The following is an 18084-nucleotide window of genomic DNA, read 5'->3' as shown; positions in this document are numbered from 1 at the left end:
TAAAACCTCATTCTCCCGACGATGAGGACCACAGTAGCACACACACCAGTCTGTCTCACACTCCCCTCGCCCTGACACACACAGGGCTTCCACAGGCTTACCACGGGGCTGCTACGCTTCAACAGACCACAGAGTACATCCCCAACTCTCCTGCTAGAACTACAGAAGTAGAGTGTGTAGCTCCCTCTATACTGTCCCCCAAAATACCCCCGGAGATGGTGTGTATCCTGGAGTATGTTGAGACTCCTAGGCTGGTCAATTACACAGTCAGCACCACAATTGAATGTGAGGTTGATTATATACAGAACACCTTTTGTCAGCAGCATTAAGTTGTTAACACAGGTGTGCTGTTATGGGATATCATGACTGCCATTCCTAATGTATATATTGTATCTAGTTGTAGCATAGATTGTACATAATGAACCGGTAATAAACTAATAACAAAATGACAATGTTCAGTCTCCTATAAATCAGAATTATGGTATTATTTATATTGATTGGAATATTGTGAAAATAATGAATGACAATTTAATAAAATACTATGTATGATAAAATATGCAATGCCATGTCTACATTCAATGTGAAGCGAGTTTTAATAAATATAGGTACATGTGAGGTTCTTGAGAAACCACAGAATAAAATCACATTCCTGCCAGTAACTTGACAAGAATTCCATTGCATAGTGATGCCAGTGAGGCTATAGCAATGGACAGAACTAGACCTTATTCAGTATCTTGACATACTTACAGTATACCTACCTATACAATCCAACACTGTATAATCCACTTAAAATGTTGTGCATTAAAGGAGTAGTAAATATGTTTAGCCCTGTTTTAAGGTTACTTATGATCATATACAATGGTTCAGATCAAAACGTTGACAAAGCTAGCATTTTCGAGAAAGTCATACAATGGATGTGGATGGGCATCTTGAAAAATAATTCAAAAACATGTTAAACTCTCGATTTCAAAGACAAGAAGCTCACCGAGGGTGTAATTGGTGTCCGTTGGTGTTCTGACATCAAATTCGCCGCAAAGTATGAATCCTGTAGGGTTTTATTGATCATTTTATGAAATCCATTGACTTTTATTGAAGCGACCTTTGTAGATGTGTAGATCAATCCGCAGAGGGGATTCAGGAAGCGGAACTACTTACGGTAGCTATGTTGCTAGGCTACCTAGTTTGCGGAAATTTACACACGTATGTGCTGCGACTAAATAGTTCTATGCTAAATATTTAAAAAAGCCTTTCCAGATGAACTATAATCTTACTTTATGGCGAATTATATGTCAGAACGCCAACTAACACCTAGGTGAGTTTCTTGTCTTTGAAATTGAGAGTTTAACATGTTTTTGAATGATTTTTCAAGATGCCCATACACATCCATTGTATGACCAAAACGGTGGTAGAGCAATTATCAACTTTCTCGAAAATGCTAGCTTTGTCAACGTTTTGATCTGAACCATTGTATATGATCATAAGTAATCTTAAAACAGGGCTAAACATGCATTTTCCCTTTACTACAACTTTAACAGGCTAGTAAGTAGCTAAGGCTAGTAACTCAACGGAGTGTAACGAGTTGACAATTCTGTCTGATATCAGGCTAGTAACTTCATGTAGAAGTTCAATGTTTGGTGTGGTGACATGCCACTGAGAGGAGATGGCCAATCAGATATTATCAAGGATACATTAATTCTTTGGATCTATGATTTCAGTTGATTTATCATGACGGGTGCCTTTCAAACTCATTAGTAACAACATTTTACCCCATATGATACTTTCTTGGCCAGTTTCATTGGGACAGGGGAAGCCCTGGTGAAATGAAAAATGCATGTCTCTGTGTAGTCTGTCATGTAGTCCAGAGTGCATCAAGAATCTACTTTAAAGGTTGGAGGTCATGCCAACCCAGTGTTTGACCAGCTGGTGGGCGATGGCTTGTCTGGGGGGCATGTTGAAGGCAGGCGTCGTCCTCTTGAAGATGGCATCTATAACCTGAAACACACACCCATGAAAAGCCATAACTTTACATATACATGTGAATGGCCTTCTATTACATTTTTTTTCTTTTTACCACTGCTTTCTAAGAGGAGTTATGTTTATCTGTATACTGCACTGTAACTTTTATTCCTGTATTCTATTTGTCCTGCTTTTTGTTTTAAATGTCTATAATGTCTTGCTTTTTGTTTTAATGCTTTTAATTTGTCCTGCCTTTTGTTTTAAATGTCTATAATGTCTTGCTTTTTGTTTTAATGCTTTTAATGTCTCATGTAAAGCACCTTGAATTGCCCTGTGGCTGAAATGTGCTATATAAATAAACTTGCCTTGCCTTGCCTTAAGATCTTATTCATGTGTACATAGCACATGCACACACACACACACATGTATGTCTTTATCCGCCTTACACAGTCTCTGACTCCAGGAAACAGAGACCTGAGACTCACCTGTTGCCGTGTGAACCAACAAGCCTCTTCAATCTCATTCTCATCGACTTTGATGTCTGTTGACAAGGCAACGGCGAGGCAGCCAATCATGAGCGAGGAGGGCATGGGCCAGGGTTGGCAGGAGACGTACTGGACTGATCCCACCTTGACCCCACTCTCCTCCTCCACCTCCCTCCTCACCGCACACTCTATTGCCTCACCTGGAAGAAGGGAAGGAGGGAGGGAGGGAGGGAGGTAGGGATGTAGAAGATGGGAAAGGATGAAGAGAAAGTTGCCACATATCACAGACACGCTGTGGAAGACTAATCTAAGTGCTGTGCAACAAGGTAACGTACCTGGTTCTATAAAGCCAGCCAGACAGGAGAACATGCCTGGAGGAAAGGTCTTCTTCCTCCCCAAAAGAACCTGATTCCCGTCAGGGTGGATCACCAGCATGATCACCACAGGGTCTGCAGAGAAGGCACAGCGAAGAACAACCATCAACTGCCTGGACTAGGTGACCCATCGCAGTACTATTGTAATACACACAAGGTACCTCAAACTAATGCGCCACTGAAATGTGAGAAGCATGGATGGAAGGACACACAGTGAGAGAAGAAGTACCACTTTCAATGGAAAATAGAAACTCTCAGAGAAACTCTATCCATCAGGAGATGCTTTCTAGCCAATGTTTATGCCTCATCTGATAGAGGGTTCATTATGCTAGAAGGCTTACGCTTCATCATGCTAGACCAGGAGGCCTCTTACCGACACGTGGGTAGCAGGTGTTGTGTATCCCCTGCAGGCTCCTGCACTCTGAGTCCAGACAGGTCCTCTTGTAGCCCCCCTCCTCCACCTTGGTCTTACTGCCACAGGTGGGGCAGTAGCTGTACCTGCTGTGCCATGCCAGTACAGACCGAGCCTGAGCCAGGATGCCTGGCAAGCAGACAGCAGAGCTCTGGTTAGTTCCACATACTGTTTACATTCTACTCTATCTTAATAATTAATACATTATTGATGTGTATTGCGTATCTTTTGGAGAAATTACTAATGAACAATAGATGTTCAACTTATGAATGACTGCTGAAAAGACTATATACTACCCACCCCAGCCCCAGAGTTAGAGTGGTTCAGCATCTGCAACCTTTAACCATCAATCAACCACCATGCTCACCAGCCTCGTCCTCACACAGCCTTAGCACCCCAGGGAAGGGAGGATTGAGGAAGAAGGCGTTCTTGACGGGGAGTGTGAGGCTCTCCAGGGGGTCAACGTCAGTGTCCAGGGCAAACCAGGCGGCGGGCTCCCTCTCTTCCCTAGGAGGACCGGAGCCGGGGGGCCCTCTGGGCTTCTCCACCCCCAGGAAGATGACCGTGGTCCCAGGCTTCTCAAGCAGCCCCCCCACGGTGCTTGGCCCCAGCCTGCACAGGCTCATCTCTGCCCGGGCTTCTGCCTGGCCCTCCTCAGGGCCAGAGGTGACCAGAGGATTGAGGTTGAAGAAGAGCAGGTAGACAGAGTCCGGAGAGGTCTTTCTGGCCTCCATCCAGTCGTCATCAGACCTCCTGTCGCTCAGTCTGTCCAGGACCTCCCTGCTGAAGAAGGTCTCCTCGCCCCCGGGGCTTGGCAGGATGTGCTGGCGTCCGCCCTCGCTCCGTGCCAGCAGGCTAGAGATGTGGCGGTGGCCCCAGAACTTGGCGATGTCGTAGGCTGTCTGGGAGGACTTGTTGGCCAACAATTTGTCACATCTTAATGAGGGAAAGAGAAGTGTGATCAGAGGGACTAGGCATGCTCTAATACGGCTGTTACTGAGCATTACCTTCACTGTTACGCCATCTTTTTTGTGTTTTTTTTGTTAGAATTTTATTCAGCACAGTTGGTTGAGAATAGTGAAGCAGTAGAGATATGTACCCATGTGACAATAGTGCTTCTACAATGTCAAAATGGCCGTTTCTGGCCGCCAGCATCAGGGCGGTCCAGCCATTCTCTCCCTTCTGATTGATCAGCGAGCCCGAGTGTGACATCATGGCTGTCATCTTGGCCAGGTCTCCCCTGGCTGCGGCATCCAGGAACCTCTCTACCATCTCTTCCTTGGCATTCATCTGGATACTGGTCATACTGGGAAGTTACTGGGGATCTACCTATGAGCAGGGTACAGAAGGTGACTTGGTCATATGGGTGAAAGTGTAGATCATCTGTGAATCTTCAGTGATAACTGAATGCATTAGTCAGTGCTTGCAAGTGCATTTTCATTTATTATTTTTTTATTAGCTACAATACTTTGTGTTATCTACAGGAAAATCAACAAACAGGCCTAAAGCCTATACACTCCCATCCCCCGATAACATCTTCACTGCTTTGCCTCTTTCTTCAACATCATGGGTCCAAAATCCACGTCAATCAAACACGTGAGGCTCCAGTCAAATGTAGGTAGTTTCTGTCTGATTCTGTGGTGGCTACAGATAACGTTAATATCCAAGCCATGTGACGGGACACTATACGAGCTTCTAAATATGAATTATATGCGAATAAGCACATATGTGCTTGACAAACTATCACTTTTGGCCAACTCCAAATAGCGTTGGAACAGTGGTCAGATTATGTCACGCCTCGGCAGTTGTCAAGTTGCAAATGTCAAGCTGGATAACCCGAAAGAGATGGCGCTATGCTAGGGATATACGAATCAATCGGCAATGTCACAGAATCGAGTCTTCAAAAATAATGTCTGAAACTATTTACTTCTAAGCATTCATCCACAAACCTTCTTTTGTGCCAGTGTTCAGTAGTGTTTCGGTCGTCTCGTAGCTCTCTACGTTACGAAAGAAATGTTGCATAAAAACAGAGTTACGTTCAAGAGCAACAGTAGGCTAAATCAGGCAAGAAAATAAAGTAAAATCAATCAGAACCAAATCGAACTTTGTTATAGCTAGCACATTTCATACACAGAGGCAACACAATGCGCTTCACAGAAAATGGTAAATAAAATGCATATAGTAATAATAATAATAATAATATAGTAACTCTGCCCTGACAATAATTTTCCAGAAAGAAGCAAAATCACCAGTGGGCTACCCCGCCTTGCCCTGGTCTGACCCCTCTCCATATGACACGATTGAAAATAGAGGCTTATCACGTGACGGCACACTGCACTTTTTGAGAGTTTATTTTCAGAAGTTTAATCTCACAATGTACAAAATTAGGTTAAAATAGAGTACAGTGCCTGCCTTAGATGTTTTTAAATTAACCCGGTTGTATTGTAGCAGCCTGCACCATCTAAATGATAATACAAACATATTTAAACATTTTTCATTGAAGAAACCACACAAGAATATTCACATTAATAAATTATGATTACTAAAATCTGTAAAAGCAGATAAATACAGTATCAAGTTGATCTTAGCCAAGATAGATACTACAAAGCCATCCATTGTGAAGGTGAACTGTACTGCAAAACCAGCTAGTTATCTGATAAATATTGTATCATAATTAGTAGTGACAAGCATGCATTATTATTCCCTTATTAGTAATCAACATACAGACACACACTGTCTGTCACAGCATCAGTAACCGGTGTACAGTTATCTGTTCTGTCATTTACAACAATGTCCATTGGCCACAGCATGAAACTCAACCATTGAAGCCCTGCTATAATACCTCCTTTTGAAGCCCCAAGATAAGACTATTCTACATGTACCACTGGCCACTGGATCAAAAAACAATAATGTTATGTGAAGTCACAATAACTTTCAAAAAGGCACAACAGTTCTTCATTGAAAGACTAGTAAAAATTGAGGCAAGGTTTGCATTTAGAGCTGAATTGGCTCCCATTCCATAGTCTGCTACTATGAAGATATACATTTCCCTTAAGGGATTAATAAAGTCAACTATCCATCCATCCATCCATCCATCCATCCATTCATCCATCCATCCCTCCATCTATCTATCTATCTATCTATCTATCTATCTATCTATCTATCTATCTATCTATCTATCTATCTATCTATCTATCTATCTATCTATCTATCTTGCACTTTGACACTATGAGAGGTGCTATACAAATACTTTATTATCTATCTATCTATCTATCTATCTATCTATCTATCTATCTATCTATCTATCTATCTATCTATCTATCTATCTATCTATCTATCTATCTATCTATCTGTCTGTCTGTCTGTCTGTCTGTCTGTCTGTCTGTCTGTCTATCTATCTATCTATCTATCCATCCATCCATCCATCCATCCATCCATCCATCCATCCATCCATCCATCCATCCATTCATCCATTCATCCATCCATCGACTTTAAGTGGTCTGTATGAGTGTGAATGGTCCCAAGCATGTTAGGAGTAGAAGGTGAGTACACTCTGGTGGTTGCCCCGGACAAGTAGGAGAGGAGGCAGGTCTTTGGACAGCGTCTCCAGCCAGCACATATACAGAGCACTGGACACAGTCCCCTTCCTGGCCAACGGCATGCTCCTAGGGGTTGACAGACAGACAGACAGACAGACAGACAGACAGACAGACAGACAGACAGACAGACAGACAGACAGACAGACAGACAGACAGACAGACAGACAGACAGACAGACAGACAGGCAGACAGGCAGGCATGCAGTCAGAAAGGAAGGCAAGTCAACAGATGGACCAACAGACAGAAACAGTTGATAGACAGAAAGGCCAGTCAATGTTGATATACTGTTTATCTATCTTTAACATAACCAACGGAATGTGTAGTTTAACATTTATTACAAAACTTACATAACAATGAGTTTGGCTGTGCTGGAATGCTCCTTCAGCAGTTCATTCAGTCTTATCTGTCTGTTAGTCTGCAGAAGAGAATACAAACTGTTCAGAAATCACTTACAATACTGGATAGTAGTTCCTCTGCATGTGTGTGAGTGTATGAGCCCAGTTCTTACCTGCCTTGGGCCTGTACTGTAGTTCTGCATGTGTGTGTTGGCAGAATGATCCAACCATGTCCTTTTATTTGTGTGGGTAGCCTCGCCAGACCATTGTCTCCTGGATGTGTGTGTGTGTGTGTGTGTGTGTGTGTGCGCGCGCGTACGCATGTGTGTGTGCGTGCGTGTGTGAACCAGACCTTGGCCTTGTATAGCTCCAGCTCGTTGTCAGTGATCCTCCAGGGCTCCAGGGCCTTCAGCCTCTCGGCTACCTCCTGCTCCATGTCCTCCTCTTTCAGCCTGTAGGGCTCCATCATCTCCTCGAAGGTCAGTACACTGGGAGGGAGGAGGGAGGAGGGAGGGAGACAACACAAACTCTCATTCATTCCAACAGCCAATGAGTCAACCGCATCCTCCCAGTTAACAGACAGATTTAGACACATGACGCTTATTCGTTTACCCGTTAAATACATTTCCTCTGGACATTATGAGCATCGAGAGGTATGGACAGTAATCGCAATAACATTATATTAGATGACATCCCTTACATTGTACCGTAATAGCCTGCACTGAGGCTTTCCAGCTACATTATTTGGCCTGTCCAGTAGCAGAAGTCTTACTTGTGTTTCTTGGGCTTGGTGTTGATGTCTCCCAGAACATGGATGTCTGAGAAGTCGATCCTGAACTTGCTGAGCAGGGTGGCCATTCTGGGAGCACACATAGGAGGAGCAGGTTCAGTTTAATCAAGCATACATTTCATATTCTTCTAACCTGGAGACATACTAGTGGATAGAGTCTACTCGTGTAGTAGCAGTAGATTTCACCACAATTCAATGACTCCATATGAAAATTGAAAAATATGCAACTGCATAGATATTATGTCTACTTGAAGAGCAGTCAGTTTGAACCATCACTCACGCTCTGCGGTCGTGGTCGATACGGTTGATCTTTCCACCAATGAACAGGCGGATCTTGCAGTCCTTCCACTTCTTCTTATTGGTCAACAGGTATGGGATCAGCAGGGTCAAACCTGCAATGTTCAGAAAACAAACAAATAAAACTCAGGACATGAAGGGGTGGGGTGGGGGTCACACGCACATGCAACTTCGGGAGTCGCCGGTTGAAATTGTCTCCTGCATTTTTTCCATCCAAGCTGTCCTCCTCCAGGGGCAGCCAGGAGCAGTAAGCAGCTGTCGTTCATGGCACCCGGGGACCAAGTCCAAGTGCTGTCCAAGTCCTGGTCAGGGACCGGACTGAATAGCATCTGTTCTTCTGCATCACCGTGCCACAAGTGAGCGATTTTGGGGTTCAGTGTCTTGCTCAAGGACACTTTGATTTCTTGCTGTGAGTGCATAAATAACTTATCTGTACCTTTTAAAACATGACATACATTGTTACATAATTATGACATGCCTTAATTACACAGTAATAGCATGCTTATTACATGTTACACACCTCCGTCATCAAACAGCCACCAAACATCGATTGTTCCTTTGTTCTGTTTCTTCTTGAACTGCTGGCTGGCCTCCAGGAGGCGCTGTTCTGTCAGACTCAGGGGCGCTGGGGTGCTCTTAGTCTCTGTGGAAAAGCCACCAAATGGATGGAGGGCAATTGTATTGGAATGAATTAATGAATTTGACTGGATCGAGAGTAACCCTAGCTCTCCTATAGCTGTGCTAGAGTGCTTGGAGCTGGCTCTGTGAGCCCTCCCCTAGTTTCACCTCTGAGGATGAGCGGGCTGGTCTGGGCGCTGGTGATCTTGGTGCATGAGTCACTGTCAGAGTCCTTCACCAGGGAGACTGACACCACCACATCCTGCATTCCCAGGGGGGGCTTCTCATTGGACGACAGCAGGTCGTCTGGAGGAGGGGCAAGCAGACATGTACTGGAGTTACCGTGAGGACACTGCTATAAAGGTATAACTGAAACGTCCGGGTCCGCACAGACACACAGCTATTTAGAGGGGGTACCCACCTTGACCTTGGATGTGAGAGATATCTAGCCCCTCCTGCAATCTGATGATGACCATACCATACTGCAGGTCAAACGCATCGCTGGAACACACACCACATGGTATGTCAATGATTATCTAATCCGAAAAACATATAATTTTTGTTTATTTTGTAACTCTTTTTTTCATTGAGAAGAATGGGCTGCATCTTTTCACCTTTTCCTTCTCTAAATTACAGCAGTTATTGTTAGTGATGGGAGCTTACTGTATGGTGTGGACGTAAAGCTGCACGTCTCGCATCTCTCCGTCGCACCAGTTGTTCTTGAAAATTACAGCAGTTATTGTTAGTGATGGGAGCTTACTGTATGGTGTGGACGTAAAGCTCCACGTCTCGCATCTCTCCGTCGCACCAGTTGTTCTTGAAGCCCATGACCAGCGTGTTGGGCTTCAGGCGACCCAGGCCGGTGGCCTGACAGAGCAAGAGAGCAGCTTCACATTCACATCATATACCACACGCCTATTATCCTTCTATTATTATAAGAGTTCAACAGCTTATCGTGCAAGTGAAATTGCTTTTGCTACTATGAACAAGATTATGATGAAGGTGTTGGGCATAGATGTTCATGGGACCAGGTGGGTTACCTGCAACAGGTATTGCGCTCCATGCCTGAGATTGTCAGAAAACACAGGTGTGTAGAAGGCCTTGATGCGCTTCTTCAGAAGCCAGCGCTGATAGCGGGCATGATCATGGGATATCTCTTTGTAGTTCGGCCTACGGGAAGCCTGAAGGGACAATCAACACAAACAGACAGGGACACAATGATGCATTTACTCTCGTGGGCCAGCTGGTTTCTCAAAATCAGACAAGATGATTCTCAGACTGAAATGTGATTGGAGTAGGCTTAATGAAACTTGCTTTCAGTAAAGAAGTTGGCCAGTGTTTTATTGCTTTTGAGTGTTAGTAGTTGTTTTGGGTGTATTACGTACGGTTCTGACATGTCCACAGATCATTAGGCCAACGTTCTTCGTGAAAGCGTGGACTATATGGAGCATGGCGGGCCGGGAGTTGGGGTAACCTGTCATCACCAGGCACTGGGGCCTGAGGGAGGGAGGAGTGGTTATACTTGGTTCTTGATGTTCTTGATGTGAGCAGTTCTAGAATGTTCCATGAAAATTATGGTGTGTGGTGGTCTAGAATGGCACATGGAGTTGTTGATGTGAGGTGTTACACTAATTGAAGTTTTGGGTGTGTTCCAGAATATTACCTGAAGTTCTTGCTGTGTTCTAGAATGTTACCTGAAGTTCTTGGTGTGTGATAACCTAGAGGATTTAGGTTACCTGAAGTTCTTGATGTGGTCCTCCACCCCAGTGAGGTGCAGACAGTGAGTTAGCGCCTGGTTGTAGATGAGAGCCTGGGTGGATGAGCCCCAGTTCACATCTGAGAGTGGAGAAGAATATTGAATAACTGTAGATATGACTGTACCAATAAATATACAACAACAATAACATGTAAGACACATGATCAAGATCTAGACTGTATCATAGGATTAATTGTGGTATAAAAAGAAGAACTTAAAATGCAGGCAAAGCAAATGCTGTTTACCAGGTTTCTTATAGCTGACGTACACGTAGAGAGCCAGGACAATGACATTAGTGACCAGGGCTGCCCACCAGTTGATGACGAACATAACCACACAGCACAGTACCGCACCAGCCAATGACACCCACTTGTTGTAGTATTTGAAGCTAGGGCGCCACCCTGTGGCAAAAGGGTGGACAGAGAGAGTTGAAAACAAACCTGTACAGTAAGGCCGAGACTATGTCATTCCTCACTGACTGTGTCAGTCCTCACCTGGGGAGTTGGCCAGGGAGGCGTGGAACACTGAGAAGTTGATGAGAGCATAGGAGGCCAGGAAGAAGTTGGAGATGATGGGAGCAATGATGTTCAGCTCAGCTACAGGGAGAGGAGACACAAGTTATTACATTCAGAACTGCAGAGGTATGTCACATGCACAAGTCCAGGGTAAACTGTAATCTAATTATTTCATTTTAGGAACTGAAATTTGAGGTGACCGGCTCATGACAGGACTGACCCTCTATTTAAACCCAATATGTATCCTGATATCTTGTAGAATCTGTGCAGAGTAGAGGTTGGCTAGAGAGGTGACGATGCGGATAAGAACCCACCTATCAGAATGAACGCGAGGCCGATGCAGAACGTGAGGACGTAGCCTCTCAGAGGCTCGTTGTTCTTCCCATACCCCTTAGCAAACACGGCCAGACCTGGGTAGATGTTGTCCTTACACAGGGCCTGCGCGCGCACACACACACACACACACACACACACACACACACACACACACACACACACACACACACACACACACACAAACAAACAAACAAACAAACAGTCACACTGTCATGTCAACCACAAGAGAACCGAAGTGAGTGTGTGGGTGTGTTTTTTAAATCCAGACCTGGAAGACTTTGGGTGCACTGACAAGGGAGGCCAGGGCTGAGGACAGGGTGGCCGAGAAGATCCCTGCACTGATCAGAGGACCAAACCCAGACACCAGACTCATTACCTGGTGAAAACACACAGACACACACACACACACACACACACACACACACACACACACACACACACACACACACACACACACACACACACACACATGCACACACACTGCTGGTTACTTCTTCTACTTACTAACTGCATTACAGTTTATTAATGTAACCACCTGATGAAGGAACAAAAAGTACATACCCCAGCTGTAGTGGGAAGAACAGCCATAACAGTCATGGCAACGCCTCTCAAGATGCAGCAGTATATTAGAATACAGACAGACAGTTAGTGCGAATGTCACGTGTTATTAGTTAAAAGGCCTTTATTAAAACATAAAAGCAGTGATTGAAAAGACAACAACAAGGTGCATTGTCAATGTAGATGTCTGTTAGAGAGCTAGGCCTAGTGGGTACGCGTCTTTGTCAGTGATGCCCTCTCAGAGCCGTTGGCTGTGGTACCGGGCAGCCCTGCATCACTACACGCTATGATAGAAGTTTGAGAGAGCGAGGAGTGTGTGTGACTGTGTGTAGTTGTGTGTGTATGTGTGTGTGACTAGGCTACACACGGGGAGAAGGGGGGGGGGGCAGTGACAGGTCAATGCCCTCATTCACAGTCAGGCCCAGGCAGAACCTTGTGACTCCACACAACAACACAGCCTCTGTTATCTGGCTGGCTTTGTTTATGCCCAGACCTGCCCTTCTGCCCTCCCCCTGCTCATCAGAGGGAAGAAGAAAGTGATGTGGAAAACTGGAAATGGAAGACTCTCAGTTCAGTCCACAACAAACAACTACCAAGGTGTCACGTCCACCTGTAGATGGACAGGAAGTAAGGCATCATAAAACCAGGTCCAGCCTGGCTTATGTGCGTGGTTGGCTTGTTTCTGTTCAGGACTGGTAGGACGGAAGCTAGTCATGCCACTGAAATAGCTGTGAATTGAAATGACATGAAATAATATCTGATAAATAGGTCTTGTCACCTGGACACATCAGTTCCAGTGCTTCCAATGCTATTCCAGCACAATAAGAGTGGGATAGCCAGTTAGCTCATGAGCTCATAACAACTAGCAGCAGCTTCCATAACATTAATAGTAGCAGTCAGTGGCTGAAGCAGTTACTCTTGTGATTCCTGTAACGGTAGCTATTTTGCTGCAATTGGTTCAACTTCTGTTTCTGGACAAAAGTCATAACCTGCTGTATGCACTTCCCTTTAGGTGGTGAAGTAAGTAGACGGTAATCTCTGAGAATGTCCCGCGTGGGAGTCCAATGTTCTGACCACTACTCTACTTGTGGAATTTAGGTAAGGGATGAAAAGGTTGGAGTGAAAGGATGAACGTGTGGAGGTTTGGGGTATAGTCCCATAAAGTCATCCCCACCAGGGCCTTGAACCCTAATCTCCAAGGTGGGAGTCCATTGCTTTCACCGCTACTCTACTTGTGCAGTGGAGATTGGCGGGTTGATTTTGGTGCCCTCTTCCAGTCCCAAGTGTGGGTTGGGGTTAGAATAAGGGTTGGGGTTGGGACAGGATCTGACCTATAAGGGAAGGGGTAAAGGTCGGAGTGAAAGGATGAACATGTGAAAGTTTGGGGTATAGTCCCATAAAATCATCCCCACCAGGGCCTTGAACCCCGATCTCCCGTCCATTGCTTTCACCGCTACTCTACTTGTGCAGTGGGAATCCATGGGTTGATTTTGGTGTCCTTCTTCCAGTCTCTTTATTTTGGTGTGCTGGGACTTCTGCCTCTTGTGGTGCCAACAGAGCAATGCAGGTCAACATTCAATGGAGGGAGGGCGGGAGGGAGTGATAACCGGACAAACGCTATCCTAGGTGCGCTGGCTTATAGCCATGCACAAAAACAAGACATAGATCAGTAATGATAGATTTTCTGTCTCTCTTTGAGTCTACCTGAGTGTTTTATATTGAGTTCAGTTAGTGTGAGTTTACGAGTTAGTTCTGGTTGGCCCCTCCCACAACCTTGGCTGACCTGGAAGTCATTCTGCAGGCCAAACTGGCAGCCCCCCTCCTTGCAGATGGAGAAGTCATATCCCATCGTGCACGCCGCATCGGTACAGTTTACGTCGCTGGCCACCGTGTCGTTATGGTCACCTGTGGCATCTCGGACAATGCAGGAGCCTGAGGGTCGGAGCCAGGACATGACAGCTGAAATAACGCCCGCCCACGCCATTGAAAACGTAACAGGTCTAGCTTACCTGCAGAGATGGCTACTGCCACGTAGGTGACTCCAGTGATGAGGATAGCCAGCAGAGTCCCCTTAGGGATAGCTGACTGGGGGTCCTAGGGTGAGAGAAAATATACACTTTATCATATCACATCATTAAGAGTATGATATTTGAACCCTTTGTGAGGCACGATCTAGGAGCGTTCACAGGAAGTACAATTCAGGTGAGCAGGCACTCACAGTGAGGTCCCCTGAGATGTTGGCTCCTGCAAGGATGCCCGTTGCAGCGGGGAAAAAGATGGCGAACACAGAGAAGAATGTCTCGTCATCACGGAAATCTGGACCCATGTTCTCCATCATAATGGCCGCTGGAGGAAGAAGGACCAAGAGGAATATGCTTTGGCATCTGTCATTTGAATTGATCTCTGCTGATTTGAACTGATTGTGTAATAGATTTAGCTGAGAATCAGACCTCTATAGCCAAAGAAGCCCTTTGGCTCCTTGGCCTCCACAGAGATGAATGTTCCTATGAAGTAGTTGGCAATGGCCGCCAACAGGACGACCAGGAGCACGATCTGAGCCTTGGGGAGAGAGGGGGACGATCAATAAATCAATAAATCAATAAATCAATAAATCAATAAATCAATAAATCAATAAATCAATAAATCAATAAATCAATAAATCAATAAATCAATCAACCAATCAACCAATCAATCAAACAGACTTCATTCACTGACCCTAGGTTTTCTACTAGATGTTTTACACCAAGGTAAGTCTCCCAAAAGCAGGGTGCGATAACTGTGTTCCTTGCAGCCTTACCTTGGCCTCCCACTCCATGCCCGCTACAGAGATGCCCAGCAGTAGGATGACTGTCAGGGTGCCAACGATACGGATGTCATTCAGCTCATCTGTCATCAGGGCATCGATGTCCTGCCAGGGACAGAGAGAACAACCACACCAGTGATTTCACTTACCGTGCTGCTATGGAGAGTGAATGAATGAGTGAGTGAGTGATGGAATTGGAGAGTGAGCGAGTGAGGTGGTTTAATGGATATAAGGATGAATGAATGAATAACTGTATGACTGAATGAATGACTGAATGAATGAATGAATGAATGAATGAATGAATGAATGAATGAATAGAAGTGTATGCAGGCGTGTCTTACATTCAGCATCTCTACAACTGTCTCAGCAAAACCGACCACGTACATCGCCACGGCCACGGCGTTGGCAAAGGAGAAGATCAGGCCGATGGAGCCTCCGAACTCCGGCCCCAGACTCCTGGAGATCAGGTAGTACGCCCCCCCTAGTAGACACGGGACATAGCAGGAGTCATCCAGGGATTCAAATGTTCATTGTCCAGACTGAGCTCTTCCCCTCATCTCATCTCCTAGTATTCCTGACCTCACCTCCTCGTACGAACCCGTTGGTTGCTATGGCAGAGGTGGAGAGGCCGGTGATGGTGGTGACCACCGTTGCCATGAGGATGATGGCGCATGTCAGACCTGGCAGATGAATAGCAGCAGAGGTCAGCAGGCAACAATGTCACCCTGACCAATGAACACATGTATGAACATCAGTGGGTATAAGCTATGCGGATAATCCGTGTGCCTGGTCTTTTACGCACCGATGCCGGCCTGACCCACGATCCAGGACATACGGATGAAGAGCATCACTCCCCAGATGTTCAACATACAACGCACCTGCAACATACAACATATAACATACAACACACACCCAGAGCATGAGCTTAATGTGGTACTAAATAGCTAGCTACATATTATTTAAGGAGAGAAACCAGATATTAATCACACTGACCAGAACACCTTTGATCCAACCAAACTTGATGGTCCCGCCCTTTGGCTCTTTTGCTAACTTGGCTGCTGCCTCCTCTGCGGCTGTAGGCTCCTCCCCATTGGCCAGGCTGTCCTCAAATGGCTCCTGAAGAAACCACAGACCGATCAACCAAACTTGACCTTTACTTGAACCAAACTTGAACTGTACTTGAACCGATCAGCCAAACTTGAACTCTGTGGTTTCCAACAAAGCCAGATCAACCAAACTGGAACTTCACTCTCATTTCATGTAACATGAAACTCATTCATATTCACAGAGAGAGAGAGAGAGAGAGAGAGAGAAAAAGAGAGAGAGAGAGAGACATTGCCGACAGCAGAGGCTTGATAGTCAAGAGTGTGGACAGATAATAAGTACTGTACATTTGATAGCTTCGTCCATGCCCTTTTTCCAGCTCTTCAAACGACTATCACGTTTGATTGGCTCTATGCTCTCTCCCTCAAGGCCTACAGTATATCCTCTGGTGTCTCTGTCATGGACATGTTCATGTGGAAGACATGGTTTGGAATTTGTGAGGCCTTGTCAACTCTTGTCGCTCTTGGACCACACAAATGTAGTGAGGTTAATGCTTGGACTTGGGGTAGTAGGAGAGCAGGGTTCGATCCCCTGATGTTTACGTTAAGTGAATGAAGTCTTGATGGTCCAATCATAGGCTACTGGTATGATATGACTACATGTAACCGAGTTGAATTGGTTAAACTCACTGCTCAGTATAAATACTGCCCACACGCGTCATCGAATCGCTAGCTTTTCGGTGGTGTAGCTGGCTAAAGTGGTGTTTATGTAAGAAAAGTTGTCATGTGCATTGGCAAGTCAGAAGACCCGAGATAAAACCAAGCGTGGGCAAGTGAGGGTGGAAGCGATACTGCCGAGTGACGAACCTGCGACATAGAGACAGAGAGAGAGACAGAGAGAGAACCAGGGCAGCATTGTTAATGGCTGCCTAGGATGTGATTGGCCCAGAGCTGCCGTGGTGGTGAGGGGTGTATGGCTGTGTGGGTGTCCGGGTCAGAGCCAGCTTTGTCTGGGAGAATGCAAGGGTCATGCCCCTGACGTCACACTGGGGAGCTGAAGAGAGATGGGGGTCCGTAGATCTGTCTCCCAGGTGGGAGGGAGGAGGGAGGAGGGAGGGGGAGGCAGAGGCAGTAGAGGTCATCTCCGACCAACATAGACACAGAAGGGACACACTGGCATAGATGGTGGCTTACGCAGTCTATATCCTTGTACAGCACCTACTGGTGGCCAGCCATACTGCACAGGCTGCAGAGCTACTAGCCTAGCAAGACATAAAGGCCCCGGGGGTGGAGGTGCACCATGGTCTGGTAATGAGGCAGCCTAATTGAGAATGTGGACAATGAGACCGCCTGCATGGCCAGGCAGGGACATGCTAGCAGCGCGGTGGCAGCACATGCCCATGTATGAATATCCATTTGGAGCTCAAATCCACTTTTAGCTACGAATCTAGAGGAGAGAATGCTCACCTAATCCTGTGTGTGGTAAACTGGTGGAAAGGTAGGCTACATAAAATCAGAAGATGGTTGTTGCTCCCTCCATACCTTGTCCAGCTCGTCGTGCAGCTCCGACAGCGTGGGCCTTATCAGCTTCTCTCCCAGAGAAGCGGCGGTCTGGCGGTAGAAGTCGATGTTGGGGATAGCGTCGATGGTGTTGTGGCCGAACGTCCTCATGTAGTAGGTGCTGGAGTGGGTGTCTGAGGTGTGAGTGTGGCCCCCTGTGGAGGAGTGCATACTGCTCTCGCTCCTGACCGTGTCACTGTTCTGGATCATATCAGACGTGTCCATCGCGCTCCCTAGTCCACCTGGGTCTATAAAGTTGACCACTCGGAACCGTCCTTTGGCCTCCTCTCCCCCCGCCGGCCCCTTGCCCACAGCAGGCCCGGTAGATCCATCGGTTCCCGCCGGTGATGCCGTTCTCTCCGCAGCTGCGGCGGATGCTGCCTCCGTGACCAAATCCACCTGAAATCGGCTCTGGCTCTGTGCGGAGCCTGCGGTCTTCAGCGCAGGTTTCTGTCCCGGTGGAGTTGACATGTCCGCCGGAGGATTGAAATCACTGTAAGATCACAGCAGGTGTATCCAGACAAAAAACCCAAAAATAACCATTTGATCTTCTTCCTCTCCGAGCAAACTGCGTGACTGTGCGCGTTCGGGCGCAAGACAGATCTGTGCGCAGTGGACAGGAGTTGGTTCCCTCTCCTCTGATCTCC

The 18084-nt window shown here is 46.1% G+C and overlaps 2 protein-coding genes across 2 annotated transcripts; both read right to left on the bottom strand.

The window, feature by feature from the left end:
- Positions 1–614: 614 nt before the first annotated feature.
- On the bottom strand, positions 615–5232 carry nudt12 (nudix (nucleoside diphosphate linked moiety X)-type motif 12). Its single transcript, XM_084457128.1, has 7 exons — positions 5177–5232; positions 4327–4556; positions 3595–4163; positions 3189–3356; positions 2777–2890; positions 2442–2641; positions 615–1992 (listed from the first exon to the last, which is right to left on the bottom strand). The coding sequence occupies exons 2-7, from the start codon at positions 4530–4532 to the stop codon at positions 1882–1884; spliced, it is 1368 nt and encodes a 455-aa protein (XP_084313254.1). The 5' UTR covers positions 4533–4556; positions 5177–5232; the 3' UTR covers positions 615–1881.
- A 408-nt stretch (positions 5233–5640) lies between these two features.
- On the bottom strand, positions 5641–17908 carry LOC311324697 (solute carrier family 12 member 2; the record flags this gene model as incomplete). The annotated part of the gene is made up of 26 exons (XM_084457253.1): positions 5641–6892; positions 7174–7241; positions 7514–7649; positions 7934–8020; positions 8232–8343; positions 8769–8891; positions 9035–9172; positions 9288–9367; positions 9627–9733; positions 9907–10047; positions 10252–10363; positions 10603–10702; positions 10868–11023; positions 11117–11218; positions 11452–11575; positions 11742–11849; positions 13815–13963; positions 14041–14125; positions 14250–14377; positions 14482–14590; positions 14829–14939; positions 15176–15315; positions 15419–15514; positions 15637–15712; positions 15828–15950; positions 17420–17908. The coding sequence occupies 26 exons, from the start codon at positions 17906–17908 to the stop codon at positions 6757–6759; spliced, it is 3336 nt and encodes a 1111-aa protein (XP_084313379.1). The 3' UTR covers positions 5641–6756.
- Between the last annotated feature and the right edge of the window lie 176 nt (positions 17909–18084).

Source organism: Borostomias antarcticus (assembly GCF_949987555.1).
Source record: "Borostomias antarcticus genome assembly, chromosome: 23".
NCBI classification, from domain to species: domain Eukaryota; kingdom Metazoa; phylum Chordata; class Actinopteri; order Stomiiformes; family Stomiidae; genus Borostomias; species Borostomias antarcticus.
Note: the sequence above shows the minus strand (reverse complement) of the source record. Positions and strands in the feature narration are given on the sequence as shown.

What these genes read in the sequence shown, in the direction of transcription:
- nudt12 (XM_084457128.1), bottom strand. Translation starts at nt 4,532, where the DNA reads ATGACCAGTATCCAGATGAATGCCAAGGAAGAGATGGTAGAGAGGTTC. An exon ending in GCTGTGTGAGGACGAGGCTG is followed by an intron (nt 3,357 to 3,594) that starts GTGAGCATGGTG and finishes TCTGCTTGCCAG; the next exon opens with GCATCCTGGCTCAGGCTCGG. An exon ending in CACCTGCTACCCACGTGTCG is followed by an intron (nt 2,891 to 3,188) that starts GTAAGAGGCCTC and finishes CCTTCTCTGCAG; the next exon opens with ACCCTGTGGTGATCATGCTG.